The sequence below is a fragment of the Myotis lucifugus genome, unplaced genomic scaffold (assembly GCF_000147115.1).
Source record: "Myotis lucifugus unplaced genomic scaffold, Myoluc2.0 scaffold_329, whole genome shotgun sequence".
Lineage (NCBI taxonomy): Eukaryota > Metazoa > Chordata > Mammalia > Chiroptera > Vespertilionidae > Myotis > Myotis lucifugus.
Window position 1 is genome coordinate 322,623 of NW_005871377.1, and position 26,546 is coordinate 349,168.

At 38.7% G+C, this 26,546-nt stretch overlaps 1 protein-coding gene across 4 annotated transcripts in view; it reads right to left on the reverse strand.

Annotated features, from left to right (window-relative positions):
* Positions 1–1,172: 1,172 nt before the first annotated feature.
* The window catches only part of FBXL20 (F-box and leucine rich repeat protein 20), a 63,101-nt gene continuing 37,727 nt past the window's right edge, over positions 1,173–26,546 (reverse strand). For 2 of the 4 annotated variants that reach the window (XM_006100772.3, XM_006100773.3), the window contains exons 5-15: positions 25,697–25,791; positions 23,818–23,886; positions 17,720–17,815; positions 15,670–15,796; positions 14,460–14,534; positions 11,084–11,214; positions 7,047–7,107; positions 6,663–6,707; positions 5,323–5,379; positions 3,685–3,897; positions 1,173–2,269 (exon numbers count right to left, since the gene is read on the reverse strand). In XM_006100772.3, the coding sequence (XP_006100834.1) occupies positions 2,162–2,269; positions 3,685–3,897; positions 5,323–5,379; positions 6,663–6,707; positions 7,047–7,107; positions 11,084–11,214; positions 14,460–14,534; positions 15,670–15,796; positions 17,720–17,815; positions 23,818–23,886; positions 25,697–25,791 (1,077 nt within the window). In that variant the 3' untranslated portion in view covers positions 1,173–2,161. The remainder of the gene's footprint in view (positions 2,270–3,684; positions 3,898–5,322; positions 5,380–6,662; positions 6,708–7,046; positions 7,108–11,083; positions 11,215–14,459; positions 14,535–15,669; positions 15,797–17,719; positions 17,816–23,817; positions 23,887–25,696; positions 25,792–26,546) is intronic. The other 2 variants (XM_023764340.1, XM_023764341.1) reach the window with 2 other exon arrangements.

A 26,546-nucleotide genomic window follows, 5' to 3' on the forward strand; every position in this document is an offset into this window, starting at 1 on the left:
ATATATTTTTTAAAGTAAAGAAGTACCCTTAATAGCCTCATCTATTGGGCAATTCAAATCCACACTCACTAATCAATCAGGGTTTTATGGCCAATTTGTTCAGGCATTATAAAAAAAATTATACATTAGAGCAGATGGGCCCTAAATAGTTCTTTTTAGTTTTGTTTGAATGAGTGACCTGGGGATCTGAATATTATGAACTACATCTGGAAGTGTGTGTGCACATGTATATATTTATAAGTGTGGGGTACAGCCAGGAGAGTGAGTCTCACTTTAAAAAGTATATTCCTTACACTGTAATTTGAAAAGGGGAAGGGGGAATTAAAAAATACAATTTTAGTTTTTAAAAGGGAATAATTAAATAGGATTTAAAATAAATGTAACATTAAATACTGGTGGGTTGTACACATTTATGGGATCCTTTATGTGAAGGAATAAATCACACGTAATTCTTACAAAAGTCATCCTATTTTAAAAAAATCATACATGGTTTTTTAACCTTGGGGTTTAGAAACCTACTTCTAGTACTTTAGAAACTCATTTAACTCACTCTGCAGGATTTTGTGTGTGTGTGGGGGGAGGGGAAGCATCTTTGAGTCATGGGCACTGAATACCCTCCCAGCCCTCAGCTCTGATGACCAGGCTGGGCAGAGGCACTGAGACCCCTACTTCCTCTTCCTCTCAATGTTCTCTTTCTGCTGCCCCAGTCCCTTCACCTGGCTACTCTTGTGTTTCATTCATGGGAGGTCTGGAGAACAGGAGATACGGCTGACAGGTTCCAGTCCTTTGAGGCTCCGATATTAAATATGATACCATCAACACTCTCATACAGTTGACCAGCTTTTACAGGGTCCCTGACAGGCTGAAATAGGGGTGGGGGAGAGACACTGATTAGCTAGATGGCACAGTGCCTCTAGTAGCATTTCTGCTAAAATAAAACAACCCCAAAGACACAAATCAGAGATGTCACTGATCACACCTAGATTTCAGTGAACATACAACGTGCCTGAGTGTGGGTGGGGGGTGTCCAGGCTCAGTTTTGGGATTTGCCATCCCACTCTTTACTAATAATGCGTTTTGTTCACCTCATTAAATTAGCAGAGCCTGATGGAAGGAAAAATGTGCAGGGAGTATTGGGCATATCATGCATATTATCATGTATCACAAGATGTAACAGAAACCAAAAAGCAAAGTTTACTATCATCAAAATAGTTTTAGCTTAATTTCTTCTCATAACTTTTCTTGCTTTTATAATTGTTTCCCTTCAGACTGGCAAAGATTCAGGCAGGGGCCCCTAATGGTAAAATTTAGAATTAAAAAAATATTTATTGATAATGTCTCTTTTAAAAATGTTTGGTAACCCCAACTAATCATCCAAAATGCAAACTGTAAACACAACAACAGCAAGAGAGTAACAATTGAGTGTGAGTAAGCAGACTATGAACAGGTGACAGACTGGGCAAGAATGCAGGAGGGAGCAACAAAGGACAACAGGTGCACAGTGTGCTACAGACAGTGACAATTTGAGTGAATAAGTAATCACATTTGGACCACAGTAATTTCAATGTGACCATTTAGGAAACCACTGGGCCAAATACTAAACAGGAGGCGGAATGGAGGAGCCTTCTTTGTGAGCATGCTCAGCATGTTGGCATGGGAACGAGGAAGCACAGAAGCTGTATAGTCATCTCACAATGGATGGCTACCATTTATAGGATGCAAAGAAATTTTCTTTCTGGTCCCTGGATACAACGTATATTGTTTTTCTCTATGCTTTCCTTGACCCTGGAGGACTGCAGTTGCTGTTCCAATATCACCAAATAAACCCCTTAATAAAATAAAGAAACCGTAGTAGCAGTTAACACTGGGTTTGCTGGAACAACCCCTTCCCCCTACCTTGCCTATGATTTTCTTCTGGGAACGTCCAACAGGAATGGCTAAGTTTTATCAATCCACTTGATAAAGCCAGCACAATCTTCAGTCCCCCGTCACAGAGCTAGAGTGGATGGGTATGTATATGTACGTGTGGCTCTGGGAATCTGGACGCTGCCTCACGTTGTAACCCTTGCCCAGAAACACTGGGTCGCTTCCACTGGAGACTCCGCGGTAACTCTAGAAGTGTCATTAAATACTCAGTTCGCCACGGCTGCCACCTCCACTGTCATAGGATGATGCAGCATCTGCAGAAGCGCTGTCTGCTGCCCCCGACTGATGGGGGTGGAGTGACAGGTGCGAAGTAGGCGTGGACTTTAATATTGGGTAAATGGGTCTGAAACAAGACAGAAACATTACTGAGAGAGAGGGCTTAAACAGAAAGAGCAATGTTGCTTTTCAGAACAAACACTGAGTGGCCATGAAAGCAGGGCAGAGGCCGACCACCAGCAACTAGATGTTGGAGAGGCCTGGGTTCTACTCTGTACCATCCCACGTTACTCTAAATGACTAAATCAGCTCACATAACCTTGGTCCCTGCTTCCATAATAATACAAGTGGGGAAAAACTTCATATTCATTTCTTAACCTGTTCCCAAAGGGATTTCTAGTTTGATTCTCATAGTTGAAATAAACTATATTTCCATAGTTGAAATAAGCTTAAGATTTTTTTCCCAAGTCACTGTGGACAGTCTTTCTTCTGATAACCTGTGGCTCTCCTCTTTGGTGTAGAAGAAATACGGCTGCAAGGACTCCCCACTGCAGCTATGCTCTCAGTCCTCTAGGGCTGAAGGGAGAGGAGGAGCTGAGGCCAAGAGAAAATCAAGATGAGGTTGGTGTTCCTTTATGTGCTCAGGTGCCATATGGTCAACATGGAGTTTTTAGAGGTTGGCTATAAGGGATAACAAGCACAGTGCCTTTCCTACAGCAGGTGTGAAGCAGAAGTTCCAATAAATGTCTTTTGAGCAGAATAATCTAATATATAGATCCGTTCAGCCTTTTATAACCTCCTTGCTGGCAACCTGTCTTCCAGTCATTTGGCTATGCATGGGTCTCTCTACTACAGGGCGGGGGGTGGGGGGGGTGGGGGTGGGGGGGGTTGCGCAAACAAAAAAAGGGAAAAAATTACTTGATCCATTTGTTGTCTTAAAAAAAAAAATCCCACCTCGCTGGTGTGGTTCAGTGGTTGAACACGGACCTATAAACCAAAAAGGTCAATTTCTGGTCGGGGCACATGCCAGGTTGAGGGCTAGATCCCCAGTGGGGGAGTATAGGAGGCAGCCGATCAATGATATTTCTCTCTCTTCGATCTTTCCCTCTCCCTTCCCCTCTCTCTAAAAATCAATATGAGCATATTTTGAAATAAATAAATAAAAATCCCAGCAAGAGGGGTTGATATGAAAGAAAATATAAATTAAAAATTTAAATCCTATTTAATTAAATATTTTCTTTGTTATTCCTTTCTTTCCTTTAGAACCAAAATGTGGCATATGCGTCTGACTCCAGGCATGTTATTAAACTCTGGACATTACTGGAGAAACTGCTGAGAGGAGACCTACTTTTCTTCCCTCAGTGGGTATTTTCCTACTACATTTCCACCTGAAACTATCTTCCTGTACGTTTGCTTTCCATTTCTCCCATCTTTGCTAAATGTCTAAGTAAATTTAAAAATCAAAGGAATCTAAACCTAAAAAAAAGAAAAAGAAAGGGTGGTGAGAACACTAGAGCTGGAGGGTGAGGCAGCCATCTTTACCCTGAGTCTCTTGATTCCAGCCCGTGAGATTTGCTGGCAGTCATAGAGTTCTATCCGCTCAAGGCTGTGACAGCTCTTCAAGTGCTCCAGGGATGCGTCTGTGATTAGTGGGCAGTTGTCCAGTTCAATCACTTCCAGCTGGTCATGAGCGCAGGCCCCATTCCCCAGGTGACGAATTCCATCGTCTGTGATCAGCTCACAGTGAGACAGACTCTGCAGCCAAAGAGAGCAAGGGAGGACACTGACATATCTTATGGCATTCTTCCAGCAAGAGGCCTGTGTACCATCAGAGAAACCTTTCTAGTTTGATGTTGATGCATAAGGAACCATCACTAGATCCATGTGGCAAATTAAGAAAGCAAATTAGAGTTGCTGGGGTACTGCTTTTGACAATCAATGATAGACATTTCTCTTTCTGATTCTAAATATACTTTGTGAATTTATGTAATGACTATGAAATAGTTCATAAACAAAATAAAATGCTACCTATTTGCCCCCCCCCCCCCCCGCCCCATACACACAAATGAACACTTTTCTTCTTTACAGGGACAAGTGGGGCTCAAGCTTTTCCTGAACAAAAATTCCTAGAATTTGGACTACATATTGATTACCTGGTACAGGGGGATGCCAAGTTAATTAAATGAACTTGATTCTGATAGCTGTCAGATATAGTTATCTCTTTATATAAATCTCTTCACTGTATCAATTTTCCTTAAGTTCCTGGTTCCTACACGTGAAACTCAGAACCCTTGACCCAATTTGGATAGCAAGGTGCCACCAAATACACCAAAAATGAACCTAGATACAGAATGATTAACCATGCCCGGCTGGCATGACTCAGTGGTTAAGCGTTGACCTATGAACCAGGAGGTCACAGTTCGATTCCCAATTGGGGCACATGCCTGGGTTGTGGGCTCAAATCCCGTGTGGGGTGTGCAGGAGATAGCTGATCAATGATTCTCTCTCCATCAGTGATATTTCAATCTTTCTCTCCCTCTCCGTTCCTCTCTGAAATCAGTAACAAAAAAATATATTTTAAAAAAAGAATGGTTAACCAGAATGCTTTCTTTCCCATAGTGTTACAAGGAACAGTAACAGAGAATTCTCCCTAGTAAAAGCCTTGATTGCTTCTGTTTTGGTCTGAAGGTGAAGCAAACTGTATTTCTGGCCATCAACTCCCAGGACCTCTGGAAATTTTAACACCATTCAGGTTGGAGTTCAAGTGGGAGGGAGAACTCATACTTTCCACGTCAGTTTTCAATTTCCAAGTATTGATAAAGAAAACATTTAACATTTCTTAATTCCTCTCTTGGTCCTCTGTAAGTTGACAATTTGGAGAAATATGCTTTCCCAAAATGGTAGCCAGTAACCAAGAGGAAAGTAAGAGCTGGGCTTTGATTAAATGTAAATATAATAAATAGCCCTGGCTGGTGTGGCTCAGTTGGTTGAGCGTCATCCCATGCACGGAAAAGTGGCCAGTTCGATTCCTCGTCAGGGCACATGCTGTTTGCAGGTTCAGTCCCCAGACGGAGTGTGACAGGAAGCAACCAATCTACCTTTGTCTCTCCCCCCGCTTCCTCTCTCTCTAAAATCAGTATTTAAATCTGGTAAACATAAAATTTTCAGAGTCACACTCACCAATACTTGAAGTCGAGGACAGTGTATAGAAAGTTGGATTAAGGTGCTATCTGTTATCTGAAAGAAACACATAAGCTTATTTTAGGTATAATTCCAAGAAAAAAAAACTCATGGCCCGTACCTCACTCTTGACTATACTTGTAATCTAGACTGATATCCTGATATCAATTCTCAAATAACAAAATCTTGAGGTTGATATCCCAATGGATACCTGAATCATTCTTTGAGAAACTAGGCTTGAACATATCTAGTATTCTCTAGTCTTCATCTTTGAGCAGATTGGTTGAAAACTGTTTTGTTTTTTAAATGAATGAAAATCTGTCTCCTCATAACTTCTACCCACTATACTTTGTTCTACCTCCTTAAAACCATCACAGAAAACAACAAGGAAGATACTGCTCCATGAAAAAAGATTAATGTTATCTTTTTGGGTGCCAGTTATCTTCCCAAAGGTGGCACAAAGGGGCTGCTGGAATCTGGGTTACCTACTAACATTAAGGAAGGAAAAACTCCTAAAAGGAAAAACAGTCTTTTATAATTATCTTAGGACAAAAAGTAAATCAGTGCTTCTTTTCAAATTCTTCCAAATCTGAGGTATTATATTATTCTAATACAGAATGTCAGGGGGTGGGGACTGGAGCAGACAGGTGTGTGCACATCACTCAGAAGGACTAATACTGGAAAGGACACTAAGCATGTATAAGAGATAAGCGGACAGAAACAAATTTCAGTTTAAGAAGTAATAGCTGCTAAGTAGTGTCGGATAACAAGTAATTTAGAAAAAATTGACCTCAATAGACCCAAGTATCTTCTTTATTTTGACCATTAATAAAATTCATTATTCTATCTTCTTTTTAGGAGTCTCCCATCAAAGTTTCTCCTCAATCAACTAATCTCAAAGCTCTTAAAATTGGTAAGAAAAGATATTGCTATTAAGGAAGTATCTGGTTACCTGCCTGAAGGACAGGGCTCCATACAGACTCAGGTCTCTAGGGCTAAGGGGTCCAGCGTCCAGTTAAGCTAAAAAGGGCAGGGCTATTTATCAGTGTGATGGGGCTTTAATTATTTACTAATATCAAAACCCTGTAGGTCTAAGGAAATATCTTATGGCTTGAATGGGCTTTCTTCCTTTCCAATGGCAACCTTACTGATGACATACATTTTCCCCTGAACACAGATACCATGAGTCCTCTGCTAGGTGTGCCTGGAGAGTCAGCAGTGGAGAGCCAGCAGTGCTGCCAGACACTGCGTTACACAGGGGAGGGAAGCCAATGTTCTCGTGTGCATGTTACATAAGTTTCTATTATATTGTACTTCTGAGTAAAAATCCACAATCTTACTTGAACACACTCTTCCAGGTCCATCTTTTCAAGCTCATGGCAATTCTATAAAACACAAAACCAAACATTACAATACAAATATTTAAAATATGGGGAAACTTTAAGGCCAGAAAACTAAGTGGTGTTCAATATCAATCTGCCTGAAAGCAAAGGTCCTTCCCCTTGTTCCATACATTGGTCAAAGACAGTTATAATTTTAAATACTATAATTATACAAGCTAGTAGCTGTGGCATGAGAACGCTCTGGAACATCAGCCACAGGGAAGTTCCCCCACACCCCACACACCCTTAGTTCTAATGCCATTCCACATCTCCATCCTTGCTCATTCTTCCAAAATAAAAATCCCAAACAAAACTTACATAGAACCTGGAGAAAATACTCACCCTGGCCAGAGTGGTAAAGCCTACATCCGTTAATTGAGAACACCTTGCCACTTCTAATATTCTGTTAAAAAAACCAAAGTGAAAGTAAAGTCCTTGGTCCCTGAAAACCACGTTTATTAAAACAGCAAGAATTTAAGAAAACAACCTCCTAGTCCCTAAGGACTACATAATATAATGACATTAATAGCTAAGCAAGTCTGTATAGAGATCTTGCTAATCATATTCATGAAGTCATCATAAAGTGGTCCTGTAAATACAACACTGCAGACTTATGCAATCAGAAGAATGTAAGAGAAGCTTGTAGTTAATGCCAAAATGCATTTAAAAGACTTCTCCACAGACAATAGAGTGCTGAAGGCTGGGGGGGAGGGGGGAGGGCAGGCTGAAGGGGGTTAATGGGGGGAAAGAGGGGACATATATAATACTTTCAACAATAAAGCATTATTTTAAAAAAGAAGAAAAGCAACGAACAAGCAAAATAATAATAATAATAATAATAATAAAATAAAATAAATGAAAAGGCTTTTGATGGCATATTGCTTGCACCCAGAGGACAGCCTGCTTCTAGAAAACAAGGGAAATGGACATGGTACTCTGTTAATCTGTTGCTAAAGAAAATTATTCTCTTTTCCTATTTTACATGTAGGCCCACTCAGATTTAGATAGATTTTTAAAATGTTATAAAAGGACTGGTTAATTACAGGCCTATCCCAAACATGAAATTCCATACTTATGAAAAAATAACCTTATGTTTCCTGGCTCCTCCCACATGTTCCCAGGGAGGCCAGTGGAGAGGGGAGCTGAGCTGGCAGCCACTGACCTATTCAGGAACTGCTACACAACAACCTAAATACCAACCACAGGACTGAGAAGTCAAACATAGCTTTTCTGTGAAAAGTTTGGTGGCATCTGCACTATGGTACCATAGAATATTTATGTTTGCTTACAAATTACTTACAGAAGTATAAGAAATCATTATCAAGTGACAATCTCTAGAGGGGGTGGAGGGAATCAATGGGGGGAAAAAGGGGGCAATATGTAATACTTTCAACAATAAAGATAAATTAGCTTGGCCAGTGTGGCTATGTGATTGAGTGTCGGCCTATAAAGCAGGAGGTCAAGGTTCGCTTCCAGGTCAGGGCATATGCCCAGTTGCGACTCGATCTCCAATAGGAGATGTACAGGAGGCAGCCGATCAATGATTCCCTCTCCCTTCCTTTCTGAAATCAATAAAAATATAAAAAAACAAAAATAAAAAAGATAAGAAAAGAGAAGTGAATGCTGTGTCTAATGGAACAACATGAACTGATTGAAGTATCACATCTGAGAGCCTTTCTGTTCTAACAATAAGATAAAACACGAAAGAGGAGGAAGCTGAAGGCCCCTCTCTTTAAAACAAAAAGGGACCAGGTAAGCCCCAGCTGATTTGGCTCAGTGGATAGAGCATCAGCCTGTGGACTGAAGGGTCCCAGGTTCAATTCCGGTCAAAGGCACATGCCCGGGTTGTGGGCTCGATCCCCAGTGAGGGGCGTGCAGGAGGCAGCTGATCAATGATTCTCTCTCATCATTGATGTTTCTATCTCTCTCTCCCTCTCTCTTCCTCTCTAAAATCAATAATTTTTTTTAAAAAGGGAATCCTATATAATAAAACCCTAATATACAAATCGACCGAATGGCGGAATGACAGGTCGCTATGATGTGCACTGATCACCAGGGGGCAGACTCTCAACACAGGAGCTGCCCCCGGGTGGTCAGTGCACTCCCATAGGGGGAGCACCACTCAGCCAGAAGCCGGGCTCAAGGCTGGCGAGTGCAGTGGCAGTGGCGGGAGCCTCTCCCACCTCCACGGCAGTCCTAAGGAGCAGCAAATGGAGTAGTAAGGAGCAGCGAGCAGGTGGGTGGTAAGGAGCAAGGGGTCACAAACTGCAAGAGGGATCCCGGGCCTAAGCTGGTAGTCGGACATCCCCCGAGGAGTCCTGGACTACGAGAGGGCACAGGCTGGGCTGAGGGACACCCCCCTGCCCCGCCTGCCCAGTGCACGAATTTCATGCACCGGACCTCTAGTGGGTAATATTTTTAGACAGGAGTTTGGCTACCTCCTTAGCTCCTGAATAGAATTCTACTCTAGGCTTCTGATATTACTTATTTTGACAAACAAGTCTATGATCTATTAAGGAATTTTGATACTGTAGCTAGATTTTCTTTCACTAATTACAGTCAGGCCCATGGCCAGATGATTACAAAAAAAGTTTAATAAATGATTATTCTATGTCAAACAAGTGGTTTCTGGAGCCAGACTGCCTGGGTTTGAATCCTTGCTCCTGCACTTACTCTAGCTGTGAGACCTTGAACAGGTTACTTGACCTCTCTGGGCTTCAGTTTTCTTCATCTATAATATGGAGATAATAACAGGGCTTATATGGTGTTTGATGATTAAGTAAATTAATATTTGTGAATCACTTACAACAATGGCTAATATGTCTAATATATAAATACAATGTTTTATTTTTTTTAAATGGTATATGGAGATTAAAACAGTGTGTTGTGTGCTCTTACAGAATCAACATGGGTTTGATACCATGTGCATGTCAATACAGCATTCTTAATAAATATTTAGCCAAAGAGGTGGAGCCATGAAAAAATAAGGCTTGCTCCAAAATACCATTAATAAGCATAAAGGAGGTTCTCCTATAGGGCTGTTTTTTCTTTTTAAATACTTTCTGCTATGTACCTAGCATCATTATTACAACATAAATGACCACAGGACAGGCCTTCAAAAAACTTTCTTCAGAAAGGAATTACAGATACTCCTTGCTTTGTGATGGGGTTATGTCCAGACAAACCCCTCAAAAGTAGACAATATTGTTAAGTCAAAAGTGCATTTAATACCCCTAACCTCCCAAACATCATAATTTTAGCCAAGCCTACATTACATGTGCTCAGAACACTTACATTAGCCTCCAGTTGGGCAAAATCATCTAACACAAGCTTATTTTATAAAATGTTGACTATCTCATGTAATTTATTATGTGTATCACCTTCCACCATCATAAAGTCAAAGAATCATAAGATGGCCCTGGCTGGTTTGGCTCAGTGGATAGAGCGTCGGCCTGCGGACTGAAGGGTCCCAGGTTCGATTCTGGTCAAGGGCATGTACCTTGGTTGCGGGCACGTCCCCGGTGGGGGGTGTGCAGGAGGCAGCTGATCAATGTTTCTCTCTCACTGATGTTTCTAACTCTCTATACCTCTCCCTTCCTCTCTGTAAAAAATCAATAAAAATATATTTAAAAAAAATCGTAAGTTGAACCATTGTAAGCAGGGGACCATCTTACATATGAAAGCATTAGTAAGAGAAAATGCCTCGTAATTTCTTTTCTCAAGTAATAAAACAAAGTGATTTTTTTTCTAGTATGGCTAGCAAGAAGTAAAAAATGGAGACTATTATCCGCTGGTTCAGGCCAATTACATGTAAATCCAATAAAGTATAAAGCAAGAGGGCATCTAAAAGGGTAGTGGCCCTGTGGTGTCTACCTTAAAAATTTCAAGGTTCCAAGTGAAGTAGTCCTCTGTTCTCTTCCCAATATTTTTAAGCTAAACAAGAAATGTTGCCCTGGCTGGGTAGCTCAATTGGTTAAGGTGTCATCCCGCTATGCCAAGGTTTCAGGTTTGATCCCCAGTCCGGGCACATACAAGAATGAACCAATGGCCGTGTATGGGTGGCTCACTTGGTTGGAGCGTCGTCCCGTATACCAAAAGTTTGCAGGATGGATTCCTGGTCAGGGTAGACACCTAGATTGCGGGTTTCATCCCCGGTTTTGTGTGTATAGGAGGTAACCAATCGAAGTTTCTCTCTCACATCGATGTTTCTCTCTATCTTCCTCTCTAAAATCAATAAACATATCCTTGGATGAGGATAAAAAAATAAAAATGAAAATAAAGAATCAATCAATAAATGCATAAATAAGTGGAACACAAATCTGTGGGTTTTTTTCTCTCTCTAAAACCCAATGCATTTTAAAAAAGAGAAGAAATTTTACCTAAGCCGTGGGCAGTTCTGACCCAGAGCATTCAGGATGGCATCCGTGATGTTGGAGCAGCCGGAGGCACAGAGGGACTGTAACTTATGGCACCCTCTACATATAGTAATGAGACCTTCATCTGTGATTTGCTAAAAAAACAAGAGCAAAAAATCCCCATAGATATTAGTAACTTTGCAGAAAAGGAAAAATGTCTCCTGTGAAAAGAAGTACCAAAAAGAACCTCCCAGTTTCTTTTGATTTAGTTTGCAAGAGAATCTGTGCTCATTTCGGGGGCAAGAAGCTATAAAGGGATTCTTTTAATCTAATCAGTTGGGAACAGCATGGGGAGTGTCATGGTGTACATTCAATTAAATGGTTTTAAAACCTAGAAAACCAATAAAAACGGCAGTATTTTAATAGTTTAAACATACTAACAAGTTCAAAATTGATACTAAATTACTAAAAACTTATTTTAAAAAACAAAACCACCCGTGGATGACAACTGCAGTCTCATATCAACCACAGATTCATTTATTTCTATATTTTTGTTTTCTAATAAAGAATATTCTAATTTATGGAAACAGTTGTGTCTAGCTCAAATATAATTTTGTAGGTTTCAAATTATTTTAAAATTAAAAAGAACAAAGATGTGTCCGGCCGGTGTTGCTCAGTGGTTGAGTGTTGACCTCTGACCCAGGAGGTTGTGGGTTGATTCCTGGTCAGGTACATGCCGGGGTCGTGGGCTCAGTCCCTGGTAAGGGGAGTGTAGGAGGCAGCCAATGGATGACTCTCTCTCATCATTGATGTCTCTATCCCTCTCTGCCTCTCCCTTTCTCTCTCTGAAATCAACAAAAATATATTAAAAAGAAAAAAAAAACCAGATGTTACACGGAAGCAGGGAACCGAGTTTGGAATCTCCGAGGGAATGTGGGGGAGGGTAGGTGGGTGGGAGGTAATCAACCAAGGACCTTGTATCTGCATGGCCCATGGACACAGATAATGAGGCAATGAGGGCCTGGGGCAGGGGGCAGAGTCGGGCTGGAGAAAAGGGGACATATGTAATACTTAACAAAAAAGAATTATTTAAAAAAAATCATGCCCAGCCAGAGTGGTTCTTAGTTCATAGGTCCATGCTCAACCACTGAGCCATGCTGGCCAAGCCTTTTTAATATATTTTTTTAATTGAATTTATCGAGGTGACATTAGTTTATAAATTGTTTTTAATGTTTTGAAGTCTTTAAGAAATTACAGAGGAAGGAGAGGAGAAAAGTAAGTCATATTACCATTACTTTGCATTTTAGAAAGTAAAATTTACTAAAATTCTATGTTTTTAAATTAGTCAAGAAAAAGAGAATGGATCAAGAATGTACTTTTGGCCGAAACCGGTTTGGCTCAGTGGATAGAGTGTCGGCTTGCGGACTGAGGGGTCCCGGGTTCGATTCCGGTCGGGGGCGTGTGCCTGGGTTGCGGGCACATCCCCAGTGGGAGATGTGCAGGAGGCGGCTGATCAATGTTTCTCTCTCATCGATGTTTCTGACTCTCTGTCTCTCTCCCTTCCTCTCTGTAAAAAAATCAATAAAATATATTAAAAAAAGAAAAAAAAAAAAGAATGTACTTTTGTCACTTCAATTTGGGCAGGAACATGAAGTCTCATGAATATTAAAGCATCACATGGAAGGAATGATGAAGGAGTAACTCATGTCCTAATATATGGGGGAAGGGAAACAGTAAAATAAATACATGATAGAACTGGTTCTTTATGCTTCTCAACTGTGTTTTTTGCCTGCTGGAAGGGTAAAGGAAATGAAACTACAATGGTAAATGGTAGGTATGGTATATGTGTATGTACAAATGTATATGCAACATATATATACAAATATATACAGAATGTATGCGTGTATATGCATATAAAAATCTGAAGACGCTCAAGAACAGTTTTTTCCTATCATTTTAAGATGATGGTTTCATGTTTACCATAGTTAGATAAGCTCTTTCTCTCAGGTCAGTTTCATGAATAAAATTAGGCAAATCTGGTAATGAGCAGCTATGGCAATCGAATTAAAAGGAAGGGGTGGTCAGAATGGAAAAGAATGTCATTTCTTTACCTCAGTCCCCAGAAGCCTCTTAAGCAGAAGCCTCCTAAGCAGAAGCACCACCCCTAAGGGCTGAAGGGCAAGTTGCTGAAATTGTACAAAATGTGACAGTTTTAAACTAAAATATCATCTTTAAACTAAGCAGCCACTATGCTCTCAAGTTTTAGGTGATTAAACAAGAAGGGGAGAGTATAATAATCAAAAGGTCTAGTAAAAACAAGGAAAACCCTCATCAACTTTTTTTCATTGCTAAGAGAGGCTCTCATTCCAAAGCAACACACACATGTACTTTCCAAGGCAAGAGAGAAAAGCTAAAGGTGCATTGCCAATGTTCCAGGATACGGAAGTTTCAGCAAATTCTTCAAGTAAAATTGAGGATTTTGGGATAGAAACAAAAAAGTTGATAGTCTAAAGCAGGGGTGGGCAAACTTTTTGACTCGAGGGCCACAATGGGTTCTTAAACTGGACCGGAGGGCCGGAACAAAAGCATGGATGGAGTGTTTGTGTGAACTAATATAAATTCAAAGTAAACATCATTACATAAAAGGGTACGGTCTTTTTTTTTTTTTTTTTAGTTTTATTCATTTCAAACGGGCTGGATCCGGCCCGCGGGCCGTAGTTTGCCCACGGCTGGTCTAAAGAAACATATGTGAACTGCAAATACTATTCGAGTATAATTTAAAGGGCACATTTTGCTTGCCATCTGTTTAGATCAGTGGTTCCCAATAGATCTGACTTACTGATAGATCTTAATCAATGGGACTGCGATGAACTTATCAAAAATATTTTAAATACTGAAGCTTGTGAATGATTTCATTCTATATAGTAGAGTAGTCTTATATAGAAAAGAAAGGGAGGAAGTTATAGGTTAGCCTATTTAGAATTTGGAATTCTGAATAAACTACCCATTTATCCATGTCAAAGCCCCTGGGAGAGCCCAGCCAATGTGGCTCAGTGGTGGAGCGTCGACCCATGAACCAAGAGGGTACTGGAACACTTTCCCAGTCAGGGCACATGCCCAGGCTGAAAGTTCGATCCCCAATAGGGGGCAATCAATCGATATTTCGCATCGATATTTCTATGTCTCTCTCTCCCTCTCCCTCTAAAATCAATAAAAACATATTAAAAAAATATATTTTTAAAAAGGCCCTGGACTATCGTTAAGCAAGTAAAGAATCATCTGACTACTGTGTCCCCTGGGTTAAAGTGGAAAAACTACTGGCCTTGATGACTGAAACTATTACAGTAATAACACAGAAGTCAATTAGTAATACAGAAGAGCTGTAGGAAGGACAGCTTACCAAGCAGGTCTGCAAGTTCAAAGTCACCAGCTCAGGACAGTGTGCACCTATGTACTTGAGAGCTTCATCTTCTAGCTAGAAAGATTAAAAAGAGAGAAAAAATAATTCAAAGGATAAAAGTTTAAGAGAGTACACATTCATCAATATATTTTAAATATAGCCAACCAAGTTCCACTGTTCAAAGGAACAATGAACCATGGTCACATAAAGATGTAATTTATATGATCAGTACATTTTATTTTTTTATCAGTTCTTATCATATAGAATTCTTATTATCATGAAATCAAGAAAAAAATAAACATTGCCTCATGTTTGTGGGTTTTTCTTCTGATAAATATGGTTTACAGCATTTTGCTGAGCATTTATGAACCTAAAAGAATTTTCACATTTCTACAATCCCTGTATTTTTGGGAGCAGGAGCTAAGAAAGGAATCCACAGTTTATCTGCTGCTGAAAGATGAGTGCTATGAGTACAGTGCTGAGAACAGATGGCAAGTAATTGATTGTAATGATGCATTCCAATCAATATTTTTTAGGATTCCGTAAATAACCAGAAGCGCAAGCTGTTGTTTGAAGGTAGTCATACTTCCAAAGCTCTGTTTCAAACAATGGAACATCTCCCATCGTGGTGAAAAAAAATGAGGGCATTTTAAATGGAATTCAAGGAATGGTTTGAGTAATCATTAAAAAAATAAGGTAATGAGAGTCAGTCACTTCTAAACCCACTCTTGATTATTCCCATGCCAATGCCTTCCAGTAATGACAAAATATGTTGAATTTGTAATGTGACTGGCAGGAAATAAGCATCAACACTATAAAATGTAGGTTGCTGTATACTTGGTACATTTAAGAAAAGCTTCTGGTGGTTTAAAAACTAGTGAAAATTGTCAAGATGGTCTTCCTTGCCTATTTAGTTCAAGGTCTCAGGCAGTAACAATACGCAAGTTTTCTTTTCAGATTAAATTGCATGAAATCCTTCCTGCCTATGGTGCTTTCTCAGTATGATTTTTGTCTCCCCAGTCTGCCTCCCCTCAAAACAAAAATTTATCTTTGGTCAGATGTTCCTTCTTCTTCTTTTCTCTCTCTCTTTTTTTTTACTCTAAGGAAAACAGTAATTTTTGGTAAATATGTCTTTGGTCAGTAACACAAAACTGTAATTACATATTCTTTAAGTTTCTCTATCATTCACAAGCACTACATAGAGTATTACCTGTGTGCAGCCTTTTAAGAATAAGGCTTTGAGACCCCCACAGCCTCTCACTAGTGCTTGGATGCCATCCTTGGTTACTTGGTCACACCAGGAAATGTTCAATTGCTCCAACAGTGGACATCCCTCACTTGGTTAAAAGAAAATGAAACAAACATATGACTAAATCCAATTCCAAAGGCACCAAAAGTCTCATTTTATTGGCCCTTTAGTTGGGAAATGGATAAGCCCCATGATCTTCCAAGAATATACATATTTACTTAACATAGATTTAGAACACCGGCAATCTCATAATCGCAAAAGTGGGTTTATCGATGTCTGTGGTGTTCGTATGGAACTCTATCACTAGGAGGGCTAGCTCAAATCCAGCTTAGCTAACAAACACCAAGCACAGTATTATTTCCAGATATATTAGATTTTAACGGAAGTTTATACTTTTCAAGTTATATTCTTTTTGTACTTATCACACATTTATAAGTTCCCTAGATAGGAAACAAAAATTAAGTGACTTGTTCAAGTTGAGCAAGTAGTTAATAAAGTTTAGAGTCAAACTCAGATTCTCCATCAAATAATTCTATTACTTATCAAAGTACTAATGAGGACATTTAAACTTTTACTTAAGAAATTACAGTGGATCTATAAATATTCCTTATCTGGGAAGCATCTAGAGTACTATTTCTATAGGCTGAATTTAAAATATATTGCATTTGATCTCTGGCTTCTATAAAATACTAGCTTTATCTTTGAACTTTGATTTCATATATGATCTATGGAAGAATCCCAAGCTCTATGACATTCTTTGGAAAATATTGATTTAACTGTTTTATAAAATAAAGCCAGGGGATCTTGGTTCAAGCCCATTCTTCAACATTAATAGTGTGACTTCAAGCAAGTCACTTCAGGAAGCCTGCCTGAATCTCTTTTAACCAAGATTAGACACAGGCACGTTTATGTTTTCCCCTAACTGCTGACCGTACTTCTATCACAGCACTGTATTGCTTCTATTACCACACTGTAACATGATGATATGTTTAGTGTTTTTTCTCCCACTAGACTCTGAGAAACTTAAGGGCAGCAACAATATCTTATTCAGTTACATGCCACGGTTGAATCACATTACCTGGTATTCAAAAAAGTTTTAGATTTTCTGTCTGTAAAGTAGACACTATCTATATCTACCTCACAAGGTTATCTACCGCACAAGGTTTTGAAATAAACGAGATCATTTATGTTAATATTTTGTAAACTCTAAATGTTATTATTTTATGCTATTATCCTACACAGCAAACAGCCTTAGATACATATGTGCTTAATATTCATAAGGAAGGTCTAGGAGCCACATTTTTAGATTACTTATACTCTACTTAACTAAATCTTTTAGTAGATTAATTCTTATTATTCATAAATGTAACCAATATATAGGACCATAAAAGGCTGATAAAAAATAAAGTTACAAAGAGAATGGGCATCTCACCTTCCTTTTAAGATACATTTTCTGTAATGTATTTTTTTAAAAATACAATACCATTAAAACAATAACTTATTAAGTGCTTACTATATGCTAAGCAATTTATATATATTAAGTTAAAACACATGAAACTGTCATTTTTATAAGACAAAAGCTGCTGGAATATTGACAACTTTATATGGTTTGGCTTAATGTTATCAAATAATGATAATACGGTTTAATCCTAGTAACAAACCTGAAATGACAAGGAAAAACTCACAAGGACTACATTTGTTCAAGGTACCTGATTAATGACCTAACTCCAGAGCACTGCTTTAATCACTAAGTGACATTCTGTGTCATTTTTGGGGAAGAGGGGAGGAAGCCTCCATAAAAACAACTAATCATTCATGTATAAATAAGCCCTACTTACCTCTAGTCATTTCACCTGTCCTATAATTTGGGCAAATGGTAAAAGATCTATTCTGAACTGTTGTACATATCCATAAAACACAGTTTCCTTCAATTTCAACTTTATGTCAGTTATTATTTTTTTAAATAAGTTTTTGTTCTGATTGTTGGACAATCTTATCTTAAGAAATTTACCTCAGAGCTTTTAGAGACATGTTTGTTATTGATGTACAGGAAGCCAAGTCAAGGTGCCTGAGTTTGGAACAGAACTTGCTAAGGCTAGTACATGTACTGAAAAATGGAAAAAAGAGAAAATAATAAACAAACAAATAATAACACATCCTTACTATATCATACACGATTTTCATTAAATACATGTACATACTTAAGAACTGTAAAATTTCCATACCCCCAATAAAAGCAGCTATCAATCCTGGAACCTTTCATGTTGAGGAAGAAAACCAGTGGCCTTTATAAAGGATAAAAAAGGCTGTGATGTGTATGAGAATTTGCATGAGGGGAAGATGGTGCTTTATTCACATTTGGAAATATTAATAGCTACTAAAAGCAAACTGCATATGTGCTGATAAATGCACTTTGCAAATTCAGGAACATCAGAAAGCTACTACCTGCTAGCAAGAGGGGAGACATGAAGACTGAAAGCTCTGTCTCTGCTAACCTCTTGCACGGCAGTAATATAATAATTGAATTTTTGCAAGAAATACAGAGGATGGACCAGTGCTGGGCTGAAACAAGTTATGTAACATTACTTCCTACTTTATGAATTTCTTAGAGGCTCTTTTTACAGTGGTCAAGGCCTCAGTTTAATTTTTTTAATTTATGAAAAATTTCAAATATACACAAGAATGAATATCAGAGAAAGCACATGTACCATCATTATGCTTCTACATTTATCAATATTCTATTTCTATTTCACCCATTTCTCTCCTTTTTTTGTTCCAGTATTTTAAAGCAAATCCCAGACATATTTCACCTGTAAATATTTCAGGACATATTTTTAATAGATAAGGGCTTTAATTCCTTAATATCTGATATCACTATATTTAATTTTCCCCAATTCTCTCATAAATGCTTTTGTCAAGTTGATTTGATCAAATAAGAACCATACATTCTATTTGGCAGATATGTTTCTTAGGTTTTTGTGTGGACCTATACTTCCATTTCTTCTGGCTAGATGCCTAGCTAGATGCCTAGGAGAATTGCTAGGTCCTATACTAAGTTTGACTTTTTAAGAAGTTGCTAAACTGCTTTCTAAAGCGGCTGTACACCAGCAACCTATGAAGGCCCGTTTCTCCACATCTTTGCCAAATACTTGGTATTGGTCCCCGCCCCCCCTGCTTTTTTATTATAGCCATTTTAGTGGGTATGGAATATAATCTTCTATTGGGCTTTTATTTTGTAATTCTGTAATGAACGGACTGCATTGGTCAGAATCTCCAAAAGAATGTTAAATAGAAATGGCAAGAGTTAACATCCTGGCTTCTGACCTTAGGGCAGTGATGGCGAACCTATGACACACGTGTCAGAGGTGACAGGCGAACTCATTTCTTGGGTTGATTTTTCTTTGTTAGATGGCATTTAAATATATAAAATAAATATCAAAAATATAAATCTTTGTTTTACTATGGTTGCAAATATAAAAAAATTTCTATATGTGACACGGCACCAGAGTTAAGTTAGGGTTTTTCAAAATGCTGACACGCCGAGCTCAAAAGGTTCGCCATCACTGCCTTAGGGTGAAGCATTCAGTGTTTCACCATTAAGTATGATGGCTAGCAGTAAGTTTTTCATGGACACCTTTGACCAGATTGAGGGAATGCCCTTCTATTCCTAGTTTGTTGAAAATTTTTATCATGAATGGATGCTGGATTTTGTCATGTGCTTTCTTATCTAATGATGTACTAGTTATCTATTGTTGTATAAGAGATTGCCCCAAAGTAAGAAGCTTACAACAACAAACACTTATTATCTCACAGAGTTTGTGGGCCAGGAATACCTGCACAGGCAGTTTAGCAGGGTGCCTCTGACTCAGGGTCTCTCACAAGACTGTAATCAAGGGATTGGCCACAGTTGTAGTCATCTCAAAGATTAACTGAGTACAGATTCCCTTCCAAGCTCATTTAAGCAGCTTTTGGCAGACCTCGGAAGATCCAACTGGAGGTTCACTCATTTGGTTTTGGTAGGCTTTAGGTCTTCACTGGCTCTTGGCCAGAGACCTCACTTCTTAGCCGCAAGGGCCTCTCCACAGAACTACTCAAAACAGGGCAACTTGCCCTGCTCCCCCCGCAAGTCAGAGCCCTGAGAAAAAGTAGAGCAAGACAGAAGTCACAATCTTTTTGTAACCTAACCTCCAAAGTGACACCCAATCTCTTTTGCTGTTTTCTATTGTTAGAAATGAGACCTTAATTAGGTCCAGTGCATGCAGGGGACCTTCACAAGGGTGTGAATACTAGGGAGGTAGGAATTACTTGGGGGCCTTTTTAGAGGCTGCCTATCACACTGGATGATCATGTGGCTTTTGTTCTTTTTTTCTAGAGGACAGTATATCTCATCAGTTACCTACTGTTATATAGTCCAAAGTCAAGAATTGTTCTGACATTTTTAAATGTCAGAGAGAGTAAAGGAGAAAGAGAAACATGGATTGGTTGCCTCCCCGTAAGTACCCTGACAGGGATTTAACCCAGACCTGGATATGTGCCCTGACCAGGAATTGAACTGCCACCTTTCAGTGTATGGGAGGACACTCCAATCAACTGAGCCACACTGGCCAGGGCAAGTCACCCTGGCTTTGAACTATGTCTGAGCATCTGTGCTTTGTCTCAGTTTATTTTGTTCATCTCTTAAGGTGTCCAAAGCTTCATTATTTTATATGAATTTGGCTTAAGAAAGGTTTCCTAGGGACACTTTCAGATAGCAGGGGAAATCTGTATACGTATTTAAAGCTATACACTTTTCCCTAAGCACTTCACTGCCTTTGGTGCATTTTACAAGTCTCAATGTTGTGTCTTCATTATCACACAGCAAAACATATTTTCTAGTTTCCTTTGTAATTTATTCCTTGATCCATAGGTTATTCAGAAGGTGGTATTTAATTTTTACATTATTTAGATACTAGAGGCCCGATGCACGAAATTCGTGCAAGAGTAGGCCTTCCTTCCCCCAGCTGCTGGCACCAGCTTCCCTCGCAGCCCTGGCTTCATCTGGAAGGTCTTCCGGAAGGACATCCAGTCTAATTAGCATATTACACTTTTATTATTATAGACGTGTTGTTGATTTCTACTTAAATATTGTTGATGCTATAGAACACATTCAATAGGATTTCAATTCTTCTAAATTTATTGAAATTTGTTTTATGGCCCATTACTTGGTGTGTATTATGGAGTATTCCAAGTGCACTTGAAAAGCTTATTCTGGTGCTTTTTGGTATGGCATTCTATAAATGTCAATTAGGACAAGTTCGGGGGGGGGGGGGCGCAATAAAATTTATATATAAAAAAAAGGACAAGTTCACTGATAGTGTTGCTCAAGTGTTCTATAATTTTACTGGTTTTGATATACAAATTTAATCATTTACTGAAAGATGATGGCACCACTTAGTATCTTTTGCATCCACTCTTCTTCCTGAAGTTTACATCATCAGCTGATATTAATAACCACTTCAACGTTCCTGTGACTAGTGTTTGTAATAGTATATCTTTTCCAATCCTTTTAATCTCTATATTATCTTTAAGTTTTCCTTAAAAATTTTTAGCATATTTGTAACTGCTATTTTCAAACTCTTTATTGTTCAATTTTATAATCTCTGTCATTTCTGGGTCTGTTTCTATTGGCTGGTTTTTCTTTCTGACTCTTCTTCTAGTATCATTTCCTGCTTCTTTGTGTGTTGTAATTTTTGACCGAATCTGAAAATTCTGTATGTGTGGGAGGGTTGTTTTCCCCAGGGAGACCACAGAAGGAATAGAAAGAACAGACCCAGCCTTTAACTTTTAGAAATGCATACTTATTGATTAAATAATATAATGTCTAAGATGTTTTTCAAAAGAAGATAAATGAGGGGGTAAGGTGACACAAGACTAGCCATTAAGTAATAAATTCTCAATTATCAATTTGAAGATGGCTGATGGGTTCAATTTTGTCTACTTTGGCATATGCTTAAAATGTGTTCTAAGAAGTCAAAAGTCAGAAGTAGTAATTTCTCTCTGGTGGTTATAGCTTCAATTTGGTATGGCTGGGTTCATGTGTTTTGTTTTTGATTGTTAGGGACTGCTTTGATTTTAGCTTAATTCATGTTTTAATTATGTAGAACATTTACATGGCTATTAAAGTATAAAACATGATACTTCAGAAGTCTCTTTCATTCCTGTCTCTTGGTGTTCTCTCTCCCACATAGGTAACCATTTTTATTAGTTTTTGATTACCTTTCCATTGCTTCTTCTAGAAAATAAGTATGAATATATATTTGTATTATATCCCCTGGCCCTACAAAAGGTATCTTATTATACAAATTCTTCTGGAGCTTGCTTTTTTAACAGTATGTTCTGTCAATCACTCCAGTGTACTATAGAAAGATTCTCCTCATTCCTGGTTTTTTTGTTTGTTTGTTAATCCTCACCCAATGATATTTTCCCATTGATTTTTAGAGAGTGGAAGGGCGAGGGAGAGACAGAGAGAAACATTGATGTGAGAGAGACACATCTATTGGTTGCCTCCTGCACGCACCCAACCAGGGCCAGGGAACCTGCAACCAAGGTACATGTCCTTGACTGGAATCAAACCCAGGACTCTTCAGTCTCCAGGCCGACACTTTATCCATTGAGCCAAACCGGCTAGGGTTCATTCCTTTTTTTTAACCAGATGTCTACTAATAGACATTTGGATTGTTTTCTGTCATTTGCTATTAAGAATAATGCAGTAGTGCCCAGCTGGTGTGGCTCAGTGATTGAGCGTCGACCTATGAACCAGGAGGTCACGGGTTCGATCCCTAGTAGGGAGTGTGTGAGAGGCAGCCAATCAATGTTTCTCTCTCACCGATGTTTCTATCTCTCGTTTCCTCTCTCTAAAAATAAAAACATTAAAAAAATAATGCAGTATTTGCTATTACAAACAGTAAAAATGAATAGCTTTGTACATAAATCGTATTAGATTTTTGCCAGTGTATCTTTGGTATATAAATTCCTAGAAAAATGTGTAAATTATATGTCACTTTTTAGATACCAAGTGGTCAAATTCTTAATCTCTATTACATTAAGTATTCAAGTGGTCAAATTCTTAATCTCTATTACATTAAGTATTCAAAGGAAAAAATAAACAGGTAATTTATCTAAAGTAAATGTTGGGCTACTGGTATAAAGTAATGGTTGGAGGAGGGGTTAGTAAATTGTCTCTCCTATTAAAGATTTCCAAATCAATCCATAGGAGTAATACCTGTTAATAAGCATAGTCCTTGTCTTTCAAATACTTTCTATGTTAAAAGTGAACAATGTTGTGACCTCAAAGAAAGAAATAAAATAAATAATGTTCCCCCGTGCTTGGAGTGTCATCCACTTTCCTTCATTCAAGCAATTCTAAAAATATCTCTTTTATGAGGACTTTTTGAACAGGAAAATTCAGTGAATAATTCTGGCCCTTTGCTGTGAAAACGTAATTCGCCAATGGTTTCATTTCACCTCACAATAGGCAACAACTTCCCTATCTAATATGTAAATGTTATTTGATACATGTTATTACCAATAGATATTCTTGAGCTATAAAAATGTTTACCTTTGATGTCTATTGTGTCTGTGATGATAAACTCTCAAGGATGAAGGATCAGAATTTATTTCTTTTATATTATGACCAATACAAACACAGTACATTCAAAGTCATTTAATCAATACTCTCAATATTGATTATCACAATGTTTAGTCCCAGGTGTAAGATTTTACATGTTTTTATAAAATTATCTGTTTACCATGTCTTCTGAATGACAGCCACTAGTATCTTCTTGAAATATAAGTTGTCCTAGTAATTTATATCATTATTATCCCTATTGCATATTCAATGATTACTGTTTTTAAGTTTCACTTAAAAGATCAAGATAGAATTTGCACCAGATTCCAAAATAAATGCCTTATTTCATTGCTACTTTAATGTTACTTTTTCCTTTTAAAATATCTTTCTTTTATAATACCAAAATGAAATTTGCTAAATGTACTTAGTAGCATGCATTTAAAGCCTCTATAGGCAAGACACAAATGGCTATGATTTACCCTTCTAAAACACAAAATACTTACGCGTCTGTAGTCTTTGTACACCCATTTAAATTTAGTACTTCAATGTTCCTACAGTTTTGTGCAAACGTCCTTCACAGGAAAAAAAACAAAAGGTTTGAAATGAAACAGGCACAATTCTGGTATTTAAAAAGTAATAAAGGAGCCGTAACCGGTTTGGCTCAGAGGATAGAGCGTCGGCCTGCGAACTGAAGGGTCCCAGGTTCGATTCCGGTCAAGGGCATGTACCTTGGTTGTGGGCATATCCCCAGTAGGGGGTGTGCAGGAAGTAGCTGATCGATGTTTCTCTCTCATCGATGTTTCTAACTCTCTATCCCTCTCCCTTCCTCTCTGTAAAAAAAATCAATAAAATATATTTAAAAAAAATAAAAAGTAATAAAAGATACATATTGTAGGGAGTGGCTAGAGGGTTAAGCCTTGGACTGACCTACTGGCAAAGCCACAAACAAGTCCCAGCTTAGAGGGCACAGCCCTCTTAGAATAATTAGGCTTGACCTTATGAGCTCCCTAGATCTTACCTGGATAGCTAATGGGCTGAGGGAGATGCAGCAAGTGCTGCCAAAACAAGTGAAACTCACAAGAACATTGTAACTATGGTGACCACTACCTTGTTTACCTCTGGCTATAAAATAAAGGCTCAGCTTGCTGTCTGGGTCTCTCTCTATGGCCTCAGCCAGGCACAGGAAGATCTAGACCAGTGGTTCTCAACCTTCCTAATGCCGAGACCCTTTAATGCAGTTCCTTGTGTTGTAGTGACTCCCAACCATAAAATTATTTTCGTTGCTACTTCATAACTGTAATTTTGCTACTGTTATGAATTGTAATGTAAATATCTGATATGCAGGATGTATTTTCATAGTTACAAGTTGAACATAATTAAAGCATAGTGATTAATCACAAAAACAATATGTAATTATATATGTTTTCCGATGGTCTTAGGCGACCCCTGTGAAAGGGTCGTTCGACCCCCAAAGGGGTCACGACCCACAGTTTGAGAACCGCTGACCTAGACTCAGCTTATTCTCTGTCTTTTCTACATCCTTCGCCGCGCCCCCCTCAGGCTCGCCGAACCCTTGGCTGTGCTGACACGGCACAATATATGTGTATGTGTATGTGTATGTGTGTGTGTGTGTGTGTATGTGTGTGTGTGTATATATATGTATATATATGTACGTATATATATTATTGGTAATATTGAATATTGGTACAAAAGTAGTTCACAATCACAAATAAATTAATTTTCAACCATAAACACTTTTTTTGCGGGTGCAGAGGGTTAAACCTCACCTGAGGATATTTTTCTATTGATTTCTTAGAAAGAGTGGAAGGGAGGGGGAAACACAGAGAGAGAGAAACATTGATATGAAAGAGACACACTGGTTGTCTCCTATGAGCACCCCAACTAGGGCCATCCGGGAATCAATCCTAAACCAAGGTATGTGCCCTTGACCAGAATCGAACCCCATGACCCTTCAGTCCGAGGGCTGACATTCTATCCACTAAGCCAAACCAGCTTGGGCTCAACCACAAACTTTTAACATTGATCTTTTTGTCAACCAAGGTTAAAATTACCTTAACTTTGAGAAAACAAACAAAAAAACCCAAAATTTACTCAAGGCTTCAAAACAACTATTTATGATATGGGGAATTTGGCTTTTTTGGAGGGGGCACTAGTTCTTGTTTTATTCTCAAAACCCTATATCCCACTACTGGATATCTTTGTGCTATAAGCAATGTATGTGTTTCTGAGTTCAGAATAGCTTAAAGAAAGCAGTAACTTTCTTTATAAAAAGCTTAAAACCATTTTAACCTTTTCTAGATGAGATGGTGCTTTCTTTACTTCAGTTATGGAAGACCAGTTAATCAATAGTTATGTTCTTACCTTAATGCATTGTCTCCTACTCCAAGACACCCACGAAGACTTAACTTTCGTAAAAAGCCCCCACATCTTTTTGAAATATTCTCCACTACTCGGCCCTGTAAAATATAGACAGGTAAACAAAAGATAAGTCATCACATTGATTTGGAAAAGAATACATACTCATTTAAAATAATTTATAAACATAAAGAAGAGGCTTCTATTCATTTTAAAGACTGAGTTATTAATGCAATAGGAAAATTTCAACTTCCTGTGAAAAAGCTTCCCTGATTATCGCATCTACTTGAAACATGCCTAAACAAACTCCATATAGCTATTTACTTTACACAATTTGTAAGATACTCTCTATTTGAGGAAACGGTACTCTATAGTTCTCTTATGCCTATATTAAGGTATATGTCTATGTAAGGTCTTATGTGTATACTAGAGGCCCGGTTCAAAAAATTCACATATGGGTAGGGTCCCTAGGCCTGGTCAGCGATAAGGGCCAATTGGGGCCTTCTGGCTGCCAGCCAGGGCCTTCCTTTGTTCTGCACCGCCCCCTGGTGGTCAGCGCATGTCATAGTGAGTGATAGAATTCCCGGTTTCCCAGTCGAGCTCCCGTGGGGACACTTTGCATATTAGCCTTTTATATATATACTAGAGGCCAGGTGCACAAAAATTTGTGCACTGGGGGGGGGGGGGGGTCCCCTCAGGCTGGGCTGTGCCCTCTCGCAGTCTGGGACCCCTTGGGGGAAGACCCCCTGCTGGGTTAGGCCCGCTCCCTGGGGGGATTGGGCCTAAGCTGGGAATCAGAAATCCCTCTGGGAGCCCAGGGAGCCCTCGGGGGATGTCTACTTGCCAGCGGGGGAGG